Below are 19,457 nucleotides of genomic sequence, written 5' to 3' on the forward strand. Positions count from 1 at the left end.
CTATTTATATCTTTATCACTTTTATATTCTGATCTTTTATATCATACAAGAATTAGTTGTTTCCATTGGCATTTGCATCCCTTTCAAATTTTAACCTTAGCCAAACAATTTAAATAAGTAACTTGGAGAGGGGGGGGGGGGGTAATATTTAAAAAACAAAATAATATTTAAAGTGTATTTTATAAGAAATAAGAAAAAAAGGCAGGAGGGTACTCTCTCTACCCACCCCTGAACACTGTTATATTTACACTCGTTCCCACTGCCTTTCCCTTTGATTCCCTCTCACCCACATTCCGTCAACATCTCCAAATCCCTCTCACGCCACTGCCCTTCGATCACTTGCTATCTGGATCTCTTCCACTGCCGCTCGCTGTTGTCAAGATCTCATCTACCGCTAGCCGCTGCTTCTGTTCAGAGCCTTTTCATACCCATTACCAGGTTCCCACCTTCAACCCATTTTAACTATTACCGGCCCCTCTCTGTTTGTTTGGCACTACAAAAACTTTCTAAGGTGGTTTTGATAAATCAACGAAGAAACGAGAACCCGGGATTACTAACCCGGTTACAATACTTTTGAAATCTAAAAAAAAGGATATAATTTTTTACAGAGTTTTTTTTTTTTTTTTTTTATTTTTCAAAATAAATTGCTTCAAAAATTTTCATATATAGTGTGGTGGCTCGTATGTATAAGTTACCTTCTCAATCCTTTGTTATCCAATAATTTTTCAATCTTTTTTACTTTATAAACAGAAACATGACAACAGCAATTGCCAAGTTTGCTCACTTACAAATCCCACTTGAAGACGTAGTAAAGGCCACCGACAACTTTGCTGATGATAACATCATCGGACGCGGTGGATTGGGACGTGTATACAAAGGACAACTCCAGCGGTCCGGGGAGTTGATCAAGATTTCTGCGCTGAGGTTAGATCGTAAGCATGGTGGAGGAGTCGTCGAGTTCTGGACCGAAGTTTCAATGCTTTCAGATCTCAAGCATCCAAATATAGTCTCTATTGTCGGATTTTGTGATGAACAACATGAGAAGATCATTGTGACCACGTATGAGGCCAAAAATGGAAGTCTCAAGGAGCATCTAAGCAACCCGAACCTCACATGGACGCAAAGATTGAAGATATCTGTAGACGTGGCTCGTGCGTTGAGTTACCTCCATTATAACGAGGGACGTGGCTATGGTGTTATACATCTTAACATCAATAGCTCCACAATTTTATTAGACGAGAACTGGGAACCCAAGTTATCCGGTTTTAAAGTTTCCATCAAACAATCGCTTAACCGAATGAACCAGGTCATCCTTTCTGAACCTATTGGCACAATAGGGTATGTGGACCCGGAAATTGAAAAGACCAAAGGTGTGACCTACAAGTCGGACATCTACTCATTCGGTGTCGTCTTATTTGAAATATTGTGCGGGAGGAAAGCATTTGTTCCGAATGATGCTAATAGGCTACTAGCTCCATTGGCCATATATCACTATGAAAAAAAAATGCTAAAGGAGATAATCCATCCTGCTCTATGGAATCAAATGTCTCCGCATTCACTCAAAAGATACTCAAAAGTAGCATATTCTTGCATAAATGGGGAGCGAAGAAACCGTATGGATACAAACAATATTGTCAACGAACTTGAGGATTTTCAACTTCAACAAGTTCAACGTTTAAATCTTGTAAGACCCATTTTTTTTTTTACTTTTGCTTTGATGTTATTACTTTATTTTTTTTTCTAATCTATTCACACAGCACCACTAAGGTTTTCGATCCTTTTTGGTTCACACAGAACTTTTCTTTTGATTCTTTCTCTACACAACACCAAATGGTTGTCTTCTTCACATGATCATGGCTCACACAGAGTTCTACCATGATCACTCTTATCATCTTCTTCCTTCTTCACACGGCTCACTCAGAACCGCGTTCGGTTCACGCAGAACCCACTACTCTTATTTCTTTCCTCGAACTTCCATAACCTCTATCCGTCTCGTTATCTCTATCTTCTCACCCCTGCAATTTAGAGGGCTACTCCCCTCCTCTGGTAACCAACTCTCAAAACGGTGAATAGCGTCTTCACCCCTCTCATTTTTCGACCCTCGCTCTTATACCACTTGTTGGTTCAGGCCCAAGAACACACTCAAATCTCACGTAAAAAAACTATATGAAGTATAACTTGCAGAAAAATAAAGATGAAGACTGCTTGAATATGTGGTACACAAAAACTGAAAAACCTACTAACTACTCTACTTTTCGACCCTCGCTCTTATACCATGTATCCCTTTTTTCCAACAAACTTCAACATTCACAGCCCCTTAACGTCCATATTCCAGCTAACTCGGTCATCCAATACCAGGTCAAATGTAGACCAAAACTGGGCCATCTGACCCGTTTAAAACTTAACAGTTATCCAGCCCATTCAAGTATTTTGCTCCATAACCAGGCCAGTACATGTTGACCCATCACACGTGTCCCATTAATCTCCTGATCCGTGGCCGACTTGTCCCGTACTCGACCCGTACCGACCCGAAACATCAAGATTAACCCAATAGGAGCGTTCGGTCGTGGTCAACAAATCAATTAATTAACCCAACAGGGTGGTTTAGACATGTGGTGGTTGAGCAGGCATCAACTAGGGTGTAATTTGGATCCGGTTTTTATTGTGTGGTGGTTATGCTCCTATGCTCTGATACCAAATCAATTCACCTAAGGGTGAGCGGAGTGGTGCGATAAACACCTCGGTAAAGCGGGTTATCGATTGGTAACACCGCCTCCAACCTTTGGTTTACCGATCGTGAAGGCCAATCTTGGTGAACCTTTACCGACTCGGTGAGAGGGAGGGAAAGGGGAGATAGATGGGTGTGTGGTAGGGTCCGTTCCTTCTCAACCAATCACACATTTTTTCTTTTTTGTAATAGTTTTTACCTAAACCCCATTAGGTAAACCACCGCCAACATTTTTAAGCATTAGGTAAACAAATTAGGTGAATTGATGTGACACTATTTGATTGGGTGAATGGGGACCATCACTTATTTTTTTGTTCAGTTTATTCGTTAATTCATTTATTTATATTTAACCTTATCAATCTTTCTAATTACCACCTTATCAATCTTACTAATTACCAAGGATTGTCCTAATTAACTTTATATGTTAGTTGGAAAATCGAGACCATAGAATGGGTCAGATCTGGGAGGGCCTAACCCAATTTTGAAAAAAAAAACACAAAGAATACTAATTATTATTATCTTACATTCTAGTTTATTAATTAAAATAACTTGTTTCGGATTTCGTAAATATTTATAAAGTATACACATATTATACATGAACTTCGAAGTAGAAAACAGTTCAAAGTCCTCTTTATTTTCTAATGGGGTCAACTAGGGGTGAGCAAGTTTAGGTCCGGACCGAAAATAACAGAGAACCGAACCGAAAATATACCCAACCCGACCCGAACCTAAGTACCTAGGTATTTAGATTGGTTCCATTTTTCATATAAAATAGGGTCGGGTCGGGTCGGTTCTCGGTTCTTTTAATGGTGAAACCCGACTTGGACCTATGGACCGGAACCGACCCTATATTTAGGGTAGTGAATCGGTTCTGTATTTTATGTTTGATTGGTTCTCGGATCGGGTAATGGTCGGGTAGGGTCGGGTTTTTCCTTTTGCTCACCCCTAGGGTTAACAAAATAATGACCATTTCTTTTTAACTTATGTTTTTCTAACAAGTTATGACAGTTTTTCCTTTGTTACATATATGTAGATAGAGAACTTGAAACACTTGAAGATTCACCTTAGTGGCATAAAATTGGCCACCGATGATTTTTCAGACACATACAAAATTGGCGTTACAGCATACTGTAATTTGTATAGAGCAACTTTTGATTTTGAAAAAACTTCTCCCATAGAAGCGATGAATAAAGGTGAACCACTCAAGAGACACAACATTGTGCTTATAAAACGCATACTTTCTAGAGACGATGAGCAAGGAGAAGGAGTATTTTTCACAGAACTTGAAATGCTTACTAGTGTTAAGCATCATAACATAATCACTCTACTTGGATTTTGTGTTGAAGGTTCGGAGATGATCCTTGTCACTGAGAATGTTTCTAATAGATTCCTTGGTGATCATTTGGGAAACGTCAATGACATGCGTATTTTGACGTGGGAAAAACGTTTGAAAATTTGCATTGATGTTGCACACGCATTGAACTACCTTCACTCAGAGATGGAAGCCCAAAAGATTGTAATAAACCGTGATATAAAGAGTGACAACATTGGGTTAGACGAGAATTTGAGGGCAAAGATTGTTGAGTTTGGGTTTTCTGTATTCTTGCCTCCAAATCAAAAATGGCGAAGCTCTACATCTCACAAACATTGCTGGCTCATATTACTACATAGATCCCGAATATGAGAAGAGTGGTACATTAAAAAGAGAATCAGATGTTTATAGTTTTGGAGTAATTTTGTTTGAAATTTTATGTGGAAGACTAGCCTATGACCCGATTTACGTTAATGAAGGTGACAAAGGGCTAGTATCTGTGGCAAGACAAAGTTACAACACTGGAACACTAGAGAACATAATAGATCATATAATAATGGAAGAAATTGGTGAAAGCAGTTTTATTCCTAATAAAGGACCCAACAAGGGTTCTCTGGAAATATATATTGAAATTGCAAACCGGTGTGTAGCAGCAACTCAAGCCGAACGTCCAACTATGAAAGTCGTCGTTAAGGAACTTGAGAAAGCATTATTTATTCAAATGAGCCAGGTAACATATATATGCATTTATAAAGGATAATCTTTTTGTATTCATACTATTTATCCCTAATGGCAGTCTTGAGTTTATTGGTTTTCTTAGTTTTTTTTTATTTGCTTCACCAATATAAAGTTTTTATCATTCATTTCTAGCTTTTAGAACTAATTCCCTTCCTAAAATAACTGCTTAAAGGGGGATCAAGTGCAAGGCTCAGAAACAGACCACGCTGTCAGTAAACTTGAGAAAACATTGGAACTTCAGTTGAATGAAGAGAACAATCATGTAAGACATTTTATTCTTTTCTTTTCACTACTCTCATATCATTTTCTTATATCTATTAATTTATGCTTACTTTTGTAATTAGTAATTCGTGTCAAAGGAATAGCCGAGAAATACAATTGATAGCCCATCACAAAGTGTTTTAGAATAAACTCATCAACCAAGATATGCACTTGGAAGCACATCACAAATTGTCGATAAATTTCAAAACACAACAATCTAATGTAACAATACACGTGTATATTTCATTGTATCCAAAACGCCACTTTCTCGTCTCGTAAATTCAATATATATATATAGGACAAAGATCCGTTACAAAACCACCCTTTATTGCGAAAACCGCGACTGTGAACACAAACAGTAATACCTAAAAAAATCTAAAAAACACCCAAAAAAATTTTTTTTATATTTTTTTACTATTTTTTTTTTGGTAAAATTCGCTATATTTAGTTTACAATAAAAAATAAAAAAATAAAAAAAATTTCAAAAAAAAATAAAAAATTTCCGAGTCACAGTTATCCATGCACATGTGCATTTGTATCTTTTCTTTGACAAATTCCGTAATTCATTACAAATATTAGACAATTACACTTTCATTTACACTACCACGTGTAATACACTACTTTTTACGTTAACAATATTAGAAATGCACATGTGTATCTATATGTATCAACATCAAATAAGGTGTTTTGGTACACTAATTTCTCTTTCATCTATCATTCCATCCATAATACACAAACATGCACATGTGCATTTTTGTCATTTCTTTGACAAATTCCGTAATTCATTACAATTATTAGACAATTGCACTTTCATTTACAGTATCATGTGTTATACAATAGTTTTTACATTACCAATATTAGAAATGCACATGTGCATCTATATGTATTAACATGAAATAAGGTGTTTTGGTACACTACTTTGAATACACTTTCCCTTTCATCTATCATACCATCCATAATACACTACCATTATCTCCTACCATCCATAATACAATACCATTACCTCCTACCATCCATAATACAATACCATTACCAATATTTTCACTTTATTACATGCATGTAAACACCATTTATACCATCCAATCAACATATTACATCATAAATTGACAACTATAACCAAACCATCAACCACTAGATATAACTAACCAAAAAACATGTATATGGGCCTACTTCTCCATTCAAAAATCACAAACTTTTTGTAACAATACACGTTATATCATGGTTATACCTAATGATGCACATGTGCATTTTGAATATTGGTAATGTAAAAAGTAGTGAATTATGAATGATATTGTAAATTAAAGTGCAATTGTCTATTCCCGATAACGTATTACCGAATTTGTCGAAGTAATGATACATATGCACATGTGCATGGATAAATGTTTGGGGGGGGGGGGGGGTAACTAAATATAGCGAATTTTTTCGGAAAAATATTAAAAAAAATAATTTTTGAGTGCTTTTTTGATTTTTTTTTTAGATTTTATTTTGTGTTCACATTGGTTCTCGCGGTTCTCGCAATAAGGGTGGTTCTCGCATGAACCTTACCCTATATATATATATATATATATATATATCATGTGTTGGTTCGGTTTTTTACTAAAACATATACAGGGGGAGGTTCATTTGAGAAGAAAAAGAACACCGGATATAATTGTAAAACATTAAATAGTCTTTTTCTCATCTCATTTATTATTATCTTTGACTAATTAATTAGTTATACAAACTATAATCCCCCACACTATTTTTTTTTCCTACACACATCAAAATTTATCCTACACGTTTTGAAAGTCATCATACGCAACTCGTAATTCATCTTACACACGTCGTAATTTATCTTACACTTTAAATTATTTTTTTTCATCTTTGGAAAACTATATATTATTTTTTGAAAATAAGTTACAAATTTAATGTAGTTAGCTATTAAAAAGGAATACTACCAATTAATGATCTATCTAGTTTTACCAATATACCCTTACACTATTATTAAATGAAAAAATTAAATGAAGTAAAATGAAACATTTTTACTGGTTGAAATTTCTTTTTTTTATTCTTACAAAAAAATTCTACTCAATTTGAACTCTTCACTACATATACATATGTATTTATGCAAGTTATATAAACAAAATCACGTATAAGTCCAAGAATTTTATTTTCTTAACGATTTTGTTAGTTGATTCGGGTTAGAGCTAGGTATCGGTTTAGGATAAAATTCAAATAACTATATTAGGGCTGTCCAAAAAGCACGCGGCTCGGAGCTTGCTCGAAGCTCGCTCGGATTTAGCTCGGAAAAGCTCGCTCGATATGGCTCGGTTTGAAAGTGATCGGTAGGTAAGAAAGTGAGCCTAGCTCGGCTCGGCTCATGACGAGCCAAATTGGCTTGGTTTGGCTCGCTTGGTAGCTCGGCTTAGCTCGAATTATTTTACTTTTAATATATTTTATTTTATATACATATAATATATTACAAAAAGTGATTATTATTTACATGTATTTAGGCTTGTAGTTTGATATATATGACATATTTAAAGGTTGATTGTCGTGCTAATGAACAAATATTGTATTTACTTGAAATATAAAACTTATTTTGCGTTGTTGTGCATGATTTTGACTTGTAATGTATTAGGTTGAACGTATTTTGAATATGTTCTTTTGAAGTATTGAATAATATTTTAGAATACTGAATTTTGAGAGCTATGTATTAATTTTTATTTTTAAAATCGAGTCAAACCAAGCCGAGCCGTGCCAGCTCGGTTTAAAACCAAGCCGAGCCCGAGCTTAGACTTTCAGCTCGGTTTCAAATCTGTGCCGAGCTGAGCCAGCTCGGTTTATAATCGAGCCGAGCCCGAGCTTGCCCTAGCTCGGCTCGGTTCATGAACAGCCCTAAACTATATAGTAATATTGCGTTTTTTATATTTTACCAAGACTCGCGTTAACTTGTTGACCCGAACCGAATCTGACCCGTTGACCAGGTTTGACCATGTTGACTCGCTTTGACCGAGTTTGACTTGTTGACCCGAACCTGAGTCGAGACCCGAATCCCAAACTGAAAAACCGAGTCCCCCTTGATCCATGTAAACCCAAGCCAACCCGACCCAACCCAAACCGTCCACTACCGGCCTGGAGCCGCCGGCTGCGGCGTCGCACCACCACCCTGCCCCCCTCTGGCGGCTCCCCTCTGCTGCCGTCATCCCCACTTCAGCCACCTCGACATCACCACGCCGGCCACCACCATTACCGACAACCCAAACACCACTAAAAAGAAAAAAAAAACAAAAGAAGAAGCTTTAAGTGAGCCAGATCTAAACAGATCTAAGCTTAGAAAGTGGAGGAGATTAACTTACCCGCGACGAACTCATGAGACAGGCTACCAGAGCTCGAAATCGCGACCTCTGTTGCTCGTATGGGAAAACTAGTGTCAGAAACGGGTTCGGAAAGGATGATTTAGGGGGTACGCCTTGGTTCTGCTGTGAAATTCTGTCGCCAAAGCTGCCGTGAGCGGCGGCGCCGCCGTTCGCCTTCGCTAAAACACCGCAGGACTTCGCTGGCACCGCCGTGATCCGCCGTCGGAGTTCTAGAGAAAGAAAGGGGGTTGCGGCTAGGGTTAGGGAAAGAAATGAGAAGGATGAGTTATAATAGGGTATTTATACTTAGGTTTACGTGGGTTGGGCGCAACGCCCATTAGCCCGTTTCTTGTGTTTTGTTCGGCCCATGCGTATACGATGCCCGTTTTCGAATCCATACTTCGTGTAATGTCGTAAAATGTCATTTCAGGATCAGAAATATGTAAAATAGTGTCGGAAGTAGGTGTGTGACGCTTTCTTTTGTCGGTTGCGTTAAAATTGCGTAAAATACTTCGGTGGTCGTTTCTAGTCCGTTTTTCGGTCCCATTTCAACTGTAAATATTAGAATTCGATTACGAAGCTAAATATATCATAATATTTCAGATTTAATGTAATACACGAGCCAGATGCTTCCACTTCCTTGTCGGTGTGTTCCTACAGTCGCGTTTTTCGTTCACGTATGCATATTGTGACGTTCGAAAGCATGATAATTCAGCATAACCAATTCGTGTGTTTAAAAATATACGTATAAAACTCGTATTTTTTGGCATTGTCAATATTTCATTCGGTGTCAGTTCGTTACCGTTTAATGTTTAATGTTCGTCAAGTTTCCCGCAAATCACCATTCGCGTACTGTAAGGTCGAATAGACGTTCCTAGGCAATTCAAAGGTCTAATTAAGTTAATTTGTGTCTTAAAACAATACTTATAATTGTCTTAATGTTCGGTATACGCGTAATTATAAACCAAAAATTACCGTTTGTCACAATCGGTACCCGGTACTATTTGTTCATCTCCGACCACAGGTTTCATATGAACAACATCATTACCATACACCTTTTTTTTGGTTGATTTTCTTTCGGCTATCCTCCTACATTTTCTTGTTATTCTTGTCGACGGTTCCATGCGCAACACGCTCGTAATGATTTCAAAACACATGTAAACACAGACTAAATAAGAAAAAAGTTTGCCACAACGCAGCGACAATGATAAACCTAGTTAAATTTAATTTTGTTTTTTGCAACCAAACACCCACGTATCATAATTACAAAAATGTTAGTGCTTCTTCTATTAGAGAATATAACTTCGTATATCGTTATTGTAAGGTCACATAAAAGATCTACATCTTCTCAAGTATCAGTTTTTCATCATGCTTACAATAATGTTAGTGCTTCTTGATAATGACAGTGGCGGAACTAGAAAAAAAATTCAGGGGTATCCCAATTTTTTATTGTACATTCATAAAACAGATTAATTTTTTTACGGTACAATAAGTGGCAGATCAATGATTTTATTTGTATAAAGTCACTATATTTAGATGCTTCAGTTTCACTAAAGCGCACATAAAAAATTCTGACTCAGTTCAGATCGGGCTCTAACATAAGTTTTTGTATCTTTTAATATGTTAAAGGTTTGTTATAAATAGTAAGCTCTATACAAAATAAAAAATTAATAAACTAATAAATAATAAGTTTCTTAAATACTATACAAGTTTTTTTTGAAAGGTGTGAATTATTCGCGAATATCGAGAGATCTAACATACGTTATTTTAACCGGTTCCGTGCTAGAGAGCGCCTCGCACAATAGATCCCTCATTTAAATCTGTTAATGAGAAACCCCTATCACCAGACTCGAATTTAAGACTTAGAGAGGAAAGCTCACCCAAACTCACTATAAGTGCAACTTAAATACCTGTGATCACCACTAAATCATAATTGATGTTTACTATATACAAGTAATTGAATAATAACTTAAGCTAACTTCTTAGAATAGACATTAACTTTTAGAAATAAATGAATTTTAGCTTAACAATGCAACTGTAAATAATAAAATAGAAAGAAAGATAGTCTGCTAGCCACGTGGGTTACAGCTTTCCATATTTCAATGAAGAAAATAAATCTAAATAATAATAAGAATATCTTTTGTTTTAAAACACAAAGGTCATCTTAGCTCTGCAACGCCGGAGATCTCATTTTTCTTCAAAAATATTTCATATTTCTTCTCTATCTTATATCTAGGGGTATCCTAATATTTGCTCAAAGGTATCCGAATACATCAAAACGAAAAACAAAGTTTTTTTTGTATTTGGTCGATAAAGTTGAGGGGTATCCCGGGCAACCCCTGGCTCCTACATAGATCCGCCCCTTAATGAAGTCGTGTCACTACGCAAATTGCATGAAATTGTACCACATGTACATAGCATTTGTTAGAAAGGTTTATCTATTATTCATATTTCTTAGTTTTTCATCTTCAAAGTTTTAATTTAATTTCTTTAAATATGAAAATATAGTTGATCAACTTAAGACGATGTAAGAAATTTTTTTTATAGAGTTAATTACACAAATAGGTCTTGTGGTTTATACCTAATTTCGTTTTTGGGTACTAACTTTATTTTTTAACAGATTTAGGTTCTATGGTTTCAATTTTGTAACACCTTTAGGTACTAACACCAAAATTAGTTAATTAATGATTAAAATTCCCTTGCATTTTTTTAAGTTTATCATGTAACACATTTGGGTACTAACACCTAATTTTATTTAAGTTTAAATCAATTTTACAAAATATATTTATTTTTTATATTTTCATCTTTTTATTATATCTCTTAATTAACATAAAGTCTATTTATTTTTTTTATTTTTATATTTTTATTAAATTTCTTATTTAACATAAAATCTACTTGTTACACCAGTATTTTTTTAAATAGAATTTTTTAAATAAAATCTACTAGCTATATAGTTTTACGTAAATTAAATTTCTTACTAATTTTAAATAATGTAAATCTTACTTGTTTTCAATTTTGGATATATATGATTGATAATAATAATAAAAAATATCTTTCATGTAAAAAAAATTAAGCCATTTTTAACTTGTTTTTTTCATTTACATTTTACGATTTTAGAAAGATATTTAATTTACATAAAATGTACTAGTTGCACCAGTAAATCTACTAGCTATATAGTTTTATAATTAAATATCTTTTTTACAAAAAAACGAGTTAAAAAAAGGCTTAAATTTTTTTAGTTTTATCTAAATTACCTAGCTATATAGTTTTATCTAAAATATCTAGCTATATAATTTTATGTAAATTAAATATCTTTCTAAAATAGTAAAATGTAAATGAAAAAAAAACGAGTTAAAAAAAGGCTTAAATTCTTTTAAATGAAAGATATTTATTATTATCAATCATTTCAATCCAAAATTGACAACGAGTAAGGTTTACATTATTTAAAACGAGTAAGAAATTAATTTACATAAAACTATATAGCTAATAGATTTTATTTAAAAAAATATTAGTGTAACAAATATATTTTATGTTAAATAAGAAATTTAATAAAAATATGAAAATAAAAAATAAATAAATAGAGTTTATGTTAATTAAGAGATATAATAAAAAGATGAAAATAAAAAAAAATAGATTTTGTAAAATTGATTTAAACTTAAATAAAATTAGGTGTTAGTACCCAAATGTGTTACATTGATAAACTCATAAAAAATGCAATGGTATTTTAGTTATTAATTAACTAATTTTGGTGTTAGTACCCAAAGGTGTTACAAAATTGAAACCATGTAACCTAAACCTGTTAAAACGTAAAGTTAGTAACCAAAGGCGAAATTAAGTATAAACCACAGAAGTCATTTGTGTAATTAACTCTTTTTTATAAAAGGAGACACTGTTCATTATATAGTTGACGTCGTATACCAGGCTAAGACAATGACTATCAACGATTACTTTCTTTGAGTCTGTATGCAATTTTGTTGGGGGATATAATGGTTTGCCGTGGTGTCAATAGCAACCAAACATTTTGTAGGATCGTTTCCCCATCATTAGTCATCTTTATTAAAGTTAGACCTTTGGTGTTTCACCATTTTAGTCTTTAGAAATATGATATTAGTACTAGACTTTAAAAGCACATGCTAACATTAAACATCTCTGCCTTGCCTTGTGATAAGTAAGAATGTATGCAGGGTATTGTAATCTTAATTGTCTAATGACTGAATTTAAAATTCAATACAACCACCGCATAATCTGAATGTATTATACGTTTGTGAAAAGGGACACGAAATAACTGCTTTACTACGTGTCTGTATGAGTTTAATTTCATATTACATTAAATTACTACAAAAGTGCTTAGTTCTAGGATATCACCCAAATGAGTCTTCCTATCATGGCAAGGCTACCAAAGTACCTTATCAATTAAGGGGCCGTTTATTAACCATGATTAGTTTATGTTCAATTAGTATGTGATCTTAGAGCACGAAGCCAAACACGCAGTTTTAAATTTTAATACTATTATACTACATGTTTTTTTTTTCGTATTTTAGTACTATGTATACAATCTAACTCATTATAGCAATCATACGTTCATCTGGTAACGAATCTAGAAGAAACATTAGGGGTATCCCAAAGAAAATTTGTTGTAAACTGTGGCAGCTTTAGAAAAAACAAATCCACACTGACAGATATGCGTAAAACCAAACAAAAAAATTGGCATTTCACCAAGAAAGTTAAGGGTGGACCCCTCAAACTCTCCGTTCATTGTTATTGTAACACACTATTTTACCATCTTAATTGTTAAACATCTAACATTGCATCCTAAATATGGCAAACAAATTGAAAGCTGTATGATATAATAAATAAAAATTTTGGGAAAATTTTGTATTAAATAAGTAATATGTATATGTAATATGTTTGGTAACTATTTATATAACATTTAATCTTTTTATAATAGGAAGTGGAAGAGATATGAGAATACAACTATTCTTTGGTTGTACAATTTCCATTAATGTTCATTGAAAAATTCTATTAATCATGTGGTTGGCTACATGTACACGAAGAGTTTACCTATTTTTAAAGGTAAATTTCATTCACCACGACCCCCTAAAAGAAAAAAGGGGGCAACAAAAACATGTTAGAGGTAAACTATATCAAAAACTATACAATCTTAAATTTACACCGATCGCGGACTAAAACTTCAACCGTGTGAACCAAAAAAAAAAAAAAAAACAAGGCTTTTGATCTTATCCATAATCTGCTCCACTTAGATTTCCTTGTTTGAAAACCGTTTCTTGTTCCGTATTTACCATATACACCACAATTGTGCCATAAAAAAATTATACATCACTAGGAGAGTGTGGAAAGTTTTATGTTATTAGTAATTTCTAATTTTATCAACAGTTTATAGTTTTTAATTTTTTATAGCTAATTTTTTTCCTCCATATTATTGCTTAAAGGAGGAGCAAACACAACGTCCAAATACGACCCAAGTAATTGCTAAACCTAAGGAAGCATTGGAGCTTCAATCAACGCATGAAATTCTAGTAAGACCCTCATGTTTTTCCTTTCATCATTCTCTTATATTAATTAGTTGCACTTATCATTAACACACAAGTTGGTTATAAATATATTTAAAAGATATAAAATATTACATAATTTATTAAGGATATCCATGAAATCGTAGAAGTTTATATATGATCTGAACAAAAGTTAAGTGATGCAAAAGATATATAGTTAATAGGTTGTGTGTATTTGTCTAGGTTACGCTGTAGAAATCTAGCCAGTATCACGCTTTTAATCTTTTATACGACATGTATGTGAAGTCCACGAACCCAGTCTTTAACCGTATAATCTATCCATTGTTGCCCATTCATATCACCGGTTAATAATATTATACGGGTTCTAGGATAAAACATTTTTTGTTATAAAGTTTTACCTCTGGTGTTGGTGACTCAGGTCGGGTTTGCCTTGATATTCCACCGTATTCACAATCTCGAAACTCATCACCTAAGCCTCCACTTAATTATAATTTCTAAATCTTATTACTAATTGTTTAATATTTTTTTATTCACCCCATATAATACAAGGGTCTTTAACCTTATATATATATATACATATATATATATATAGGCTTTGGTTCAAAGGAGAACCACCATAAGTTGCGAGAACCGCGAGAACTAGGCCATCCAAAAGGTTTTTCCGAATTATTTTTTCACAAAAGTCGTAAAAATAATCACTTGTTTCAGCAAAATAAGAAAAATTGAAAAAAAAAAAGTCGCACACCCACATTTTTACATGAGAGGTAAAAAAATATTTATTTTCTTCCAAAATTTACGTTTGTCGTACAAAAACTTGCTTGAGTCAAAACTACCGACTCTTTTTTAAATTTTTTTAAATCTTATTACTAATTGTTTACATTTTTTTCATCTACGTTTGTGTAAAAAAAACTTGGCCCAAATCGCGCCGGATCAAATAGTTCTCGCGGTTCTCGCAACTCAAGGTGGTTCTCATTTTAATCTTTCCCTATACATACATATATATATATATATATATATATATATATATATATATATATATATAAGGGAGGGTTCAAGAAAAACTCCTTTTATTGCGAGAACACGAAAACTCGTAAAAACGCTTAAAAAACACAACAAATATATTTCTTTAACATTTTTTAGCTGTAAATCTAATATTTTAAAATACAAAAAAAAACAAATTTGTATTACACATGTGCAACACTACAAAAAACACCTAAACACCGGCCAACCCCCTACCCCCCCCCCCCCCACCCCAAAAAAAATTAAAAAAAAACCTAAGTTAAAAGAAAATTTTAGGGATGAGCCTAGGTAAAAAAAAATTAGGCAAATTGGATTTAAATAATCCCCACTTACTCAATTTGGCCGATAATAATCCCAACTCAGTTATTGGCTGATAATAATCCGAACTGGTCTACTTTTGGCCGATAATAGTCCGTCGTTAAAAATAGCTTAATGGAGTTATGCTTTTTTCCGAATTACAAACCGATGTTTTAGGGCTTTTGATTAGAACGAGGACAAGAGTTTATTGATGTAAAATTTACCTCGAAATACTACCCCAAACGACAAAAACGGTGCTTCAATTCGGGTGTTTAAACTTCCAATTAACAAAAATCAAGCCGTTTGAAGCACCGTTTCGAGGTAAGTTTTACATAAATCGACTCGTATCTTCGTTGTAATCAAAATCCATAAAATATCGGTTTGTAATTCGGAAAAAAGCATAACTCCGTTAAGCTATTTTTAACGGCGGACTATTATCGGCCAAAAGTAGACCAGTTCAGATTATTATCGGCCAATAACTGAGTTGGGATTATTATCGCCCAAATTGTGTAAGTTGGGATTATTTAAATCCAATTTGCCAAAAAATTAAGATATTACTAAAATTTTCTTTTAGATCTGCACTGGCCAACAACACCCACCAATTATAAACTCTCTTGTTTCTCTTGTTTCTACCCACCAAAACACATAAAAACGTATAGCTTAAAATTAGTTTTACCCATTTTTAAGTTGAGTTAAGGTTTGCAACGATAGCATGACGTAAGGAAATAAAAACTCTTCACGTACTCAAGGGTCGCTGATTGCAACTTGAACTCCCACATTGGTTTTGAAGATGTATTTTCTGTAATAACCATGTTATCTCGATCCATTGGTCCATTGTTAATATTTAATTGATCACCACTAATAATCAATTGACCATTAAACTGCCACATAAAACCTTCAAATTTGTACCCTGAGCAATAACAATAGAACTATTCAAAACAAAAACTATTGAATTCAACCATTGAACAGATTGCAACATTCTGTTACCTCCAAAAAGCCAAAACTCAAAACGACGAATATATATCAGATGGCAAAAACGCCCCACATTCTACGCGGCTTAATTCTTTTCTCTAGGTTTACTTTCATGAAAGAGTTTTTTTCTGTTCAAATTTGAACTCAAAATAATAACGCATATAAAGCTGCATTTTAGTTGAGGACAAATTAAATAGGTTAAGCTCTTTGAAAATTATTGGGGCTGCAAGCTTTCTGTTTACTTTCAGAAAATGATTTGTTTCACTTTTAACTCATATTGGCATGGAATTATTTCAAGAAATTGGACGCGATAGATAGTGCTTTTCAAAATGTTGAAACTTGAAGGATGAATGTAGAGTAAAATGCCCGGATAGTCCTTGTGGTTTTGTAAAATAACACATATAGTCCCTAACTTTTGAAAATTACACCGGTGCTCCCTGTGGTTTGACGAGTTGTTACTCGGATAGTCCTTGGAGTGGATGTCCGTTTGTTTTCACCGTTAAATCCATGTTAAATTACCAAAATGCACTTACTATTAAATTAAAACACATTATCACACACATACATACAAATATACAATACAATCTTCATAGAAACCCTACTTCGCCTCTGTAACAACCCACATCTTTGCCCTAACTATGGCCGATCGAAGAGACAGAGATCGAGACAGAGACAGAAAACGAGACAGAGATGACGGTGACCGTCCCCGACACCACCATCTCGACCATGACCATTCCCACCACACTAGACCACGAACCGGTTCCCCTGACCACCGCCGGTCACATTCTCGCTCCACCGACATAAACCGTAGAAATACCCACCACCGTACACATAGAGGTGAGTGTGTAGATGTGTGGATCTTGATGACGAACGGATTGATTGTCATAAAACATAGGATCGAAGCGAGTACGAGAGTGATCAATAAGAGGATGTATGTTGAAGGTGTGAAGGATGATTTTTGGGGTGGTTTTCAAGTTGAAGAGGAGGACAAATTGAGGGTGATTCTTGATGGATTTGGGTTTCACCATTAGAGCTGATTAAGAGAGACTGAAGGGGATGTGTGTGTGTAACGTAAAATTGAATGGGGGTGGGGACAATCACGTCTTTAAGATGGATGATGATTTTTAATTGATGTTGTTTTAAACATTTACATCATGTTATTGTTGGGTGTGGGGTAAATAAGTAATTTTACATGGATTTAACGGAGAAAACTAACGGACACCCACTCCAGGGACTATCTGAGTAACAACTCGTCAAACCACAGGGAGCACCAGTGTAATTTTCAAATGTTGAGGACTATAGGTGTTATTTTACAAAACCACAGGGACTATTCAGGCATTTTACTCATGAATATATATAGGGTAGGGCTAGGTAGAAAACCCTAAAAATTTGAGAAAACCCAACCTCCCGACTTTTTTTTTTTGAAAAAAATAACACATGTAATATACATGTTTTTAAGAGTTTTGAGCCAAAAAAATCAAAAAAGCGCCGAGTGGTTTTTTTTTTTTAAATAAACAAGTTTCAGCACTTTTTTTGTCTAACACATGTTAGTGACGAAAGTTGCTGAAACTTGTTTATTTTTTTTAAAAACATCCACTCGGCGCTTTTTTGATTTTTTTGACTCAAAACTCTTAAAAACATGTATATTACATGTGTTATTTTTTTCAAAAAAAAAGGTCGGGAGGTTGGGTTTTCTAGGGTTTTCTCAAATTTCTAGGGTTTTCTATCTAGCATTGTCCTATATATATATATATATATATATATATATATATATATATATATATATATATATATATATATATATATATATATATATATATATATATATATATAGGATTAGGTTCAAACGTGAACAAAATCCCAAGAGTGAACTGCGTGAACTGATCTGGGCCCTTCATTTTTATGATCTTGAGATTAAAGTGAGTGGCATGATGGTAATTATTTGGTTAACTTTTTCCATTTAATTAAATACAAAAAGGGTATATGTGTAATTTCAATCTTAAATTGATTGCATAAATCTCTCACAAATCAAGTAATTAATTATCCTCTTAAATTGATTTCATAAATCTCTCACAAATCAAATCAATGATTAGGAAAAATGTAACTTAATTCAATTATTAAAATAATTATTTGTTTAAATGCGATGTACACATGTGTATTCTGATTTTGCCCTCTATTTAATGCGATGTACACATGTGTATATCGTCTATTTTTGTGATATCTCAGAATGTTTTTTGTATTAAATGTTGATGTACACCTGTGAATTACTATACACATATGTACGATGCTGAGTACACATGTGTACTGTTCTATTTATATCCAAGTATACATGTGTATACCGTTGAAATATGAAGGTTACGTGGATCTTAAAAATCAAAATTTGAATTCAGGTGATGAAATCTGAAATAAAAATTAAAATTGAAATCTGGTGATTTGTTGTTTGTTTTGATAATTATCTTATTAATAAATAAACATAATGTGGATAATGAATTTAAATTAGGAAAGATGTAACTTAATTCAATTATTAAAATAATGACTTAAATCTAATTTTTAATATAATTACAATCCTACCCTTAACAACTAAAAAGGAAATCAAGGGTCCATATTTGTTCACGCAGTTCACTCTTAGGAGGTTGTTCACGATGGAACCCTACCCTATATATATATAGGGCCATGATCATTTCAGAACAATAAATATTTACAGAACTCGCAGAACTCCTAATAAACAATATTTTTATTTTTATGTTTAGGATAATTTTATCATTTATTATGTGTATATATTTTAGCTAAAAAATATTAATTTTTTTTTTGTGTTTTTAGCTATTTTTAGGCATTTTTGGTTGTCTTCACATTGGTTCTCGCGGTTCTCGCAATAAAGGGTGGTTCCTAACGGATCTTTGTGACATATATATATATATATATATATATATATATATATATATATATATATATATATATATATATAGGATAATGCTAGATAAAAAACCCTAAAATTCTTAGAAAACTCTGGAAACCCAAATGGGAAGCCATTTTTACCCAACCTCCCGACATTTTTTTTTTTGAAAAAAATTACACATGTAATATACATGTTTTAGAGTGTTTTGGGCCAAAAAAAACAAAAAAGCGCCGAAGGGATTTTTTAAAAAAAAATAAACAAATTTCAGCTCCTAACACGTGTTAAGCAAAAAATCCATAATTTCGCTGAAAATTGCTGAAACTTGTTTTTTTTTTTTAAATATCCCTTCGGCGCTTTTTTGATT

The 19,457-nt window shown here is 33.5% G+C and overlaps 2 protein-coding genes across 2 annotated transcripts in view; both read left to right on the forward strand.

The window, feature by feature from the left end:
- Nucleotides 1–250: 250 nt before the first annotated feature.
- The window catches only part of LOC110889008 (tyrosine-protein kinase JAK2), a 32,280-nt gene continuing 13,073 nt past the window's right edge, over nt 251–19,457 (forward strand). The window contains exons 1-5 of the mRNA XM_035987196.1: nt 251–438; nt 751–1,684; nt 3,762–4,770; nt 4,951–5,040; nt 13,828–13,914. Of these exons, the coding sequence (XP_035843089.1) occupies nt 4,597–4,770; nt 4,951–5,040; nt 13,828–13,914 (351 nt within the window). The 5' untranslated portion in view covers nt 251–438; nt 751–1,684; nt 3,762–4,596. The remainder of the gene's footprint in view (nt 439–750; nt 1,685–3,761; nt 4,771–4,950; nt 5,041–13,827; nt 13,915–19,457) is intronic.
- On the forward strand, nt 755–4,412 carry LOC118489687 (probable serine/threonine-protein kinase PBL28). The gene is made up of 2 exons (XM_035987216.1): nt 755–1,684; nt 3,762–4,412. The coding sequence occupies exons 1-2, from the start codon at nt 755–757 to the stop codon at nt 4,410–4,412; spliced, it is 1,581 nt and encodes a 526-aa protein (XP_035843109.1).

This window comes from Helianthus annuus, unplaced genomic scaffold (assembly GCF_002127325.2).
Source record: "Helianthus annuus cultivar XRQ/B unplaced genomic scaffold, HanXRQr2.0-SUNRISE HanXRQChr00c001, whole genome shotgun sequence".
Classification (NCBI taxonomy): domain Eukaryota; kingdom Viridiplantae; phylum Streptophyta; class Magnoliopsida; order Asterales; family Asteraceae; genus Helianthus; species Helianthus annuus.

Coding starts and splice junctions, on each gene's coding strand:
- LOC118489687 (XM_035987216.1), top strand. CDS start 755: ATGACAACAGCAATTGCCAAGTTTGCTCACTTACAAATCCCACTTGAA. Junction 1,685..3,761: donor AAGTTCAACGTTTAAATCTT/GTAAGACCCATT, acceptor ACATATATGTAG/ATAGAGAACTTGAAACACTT.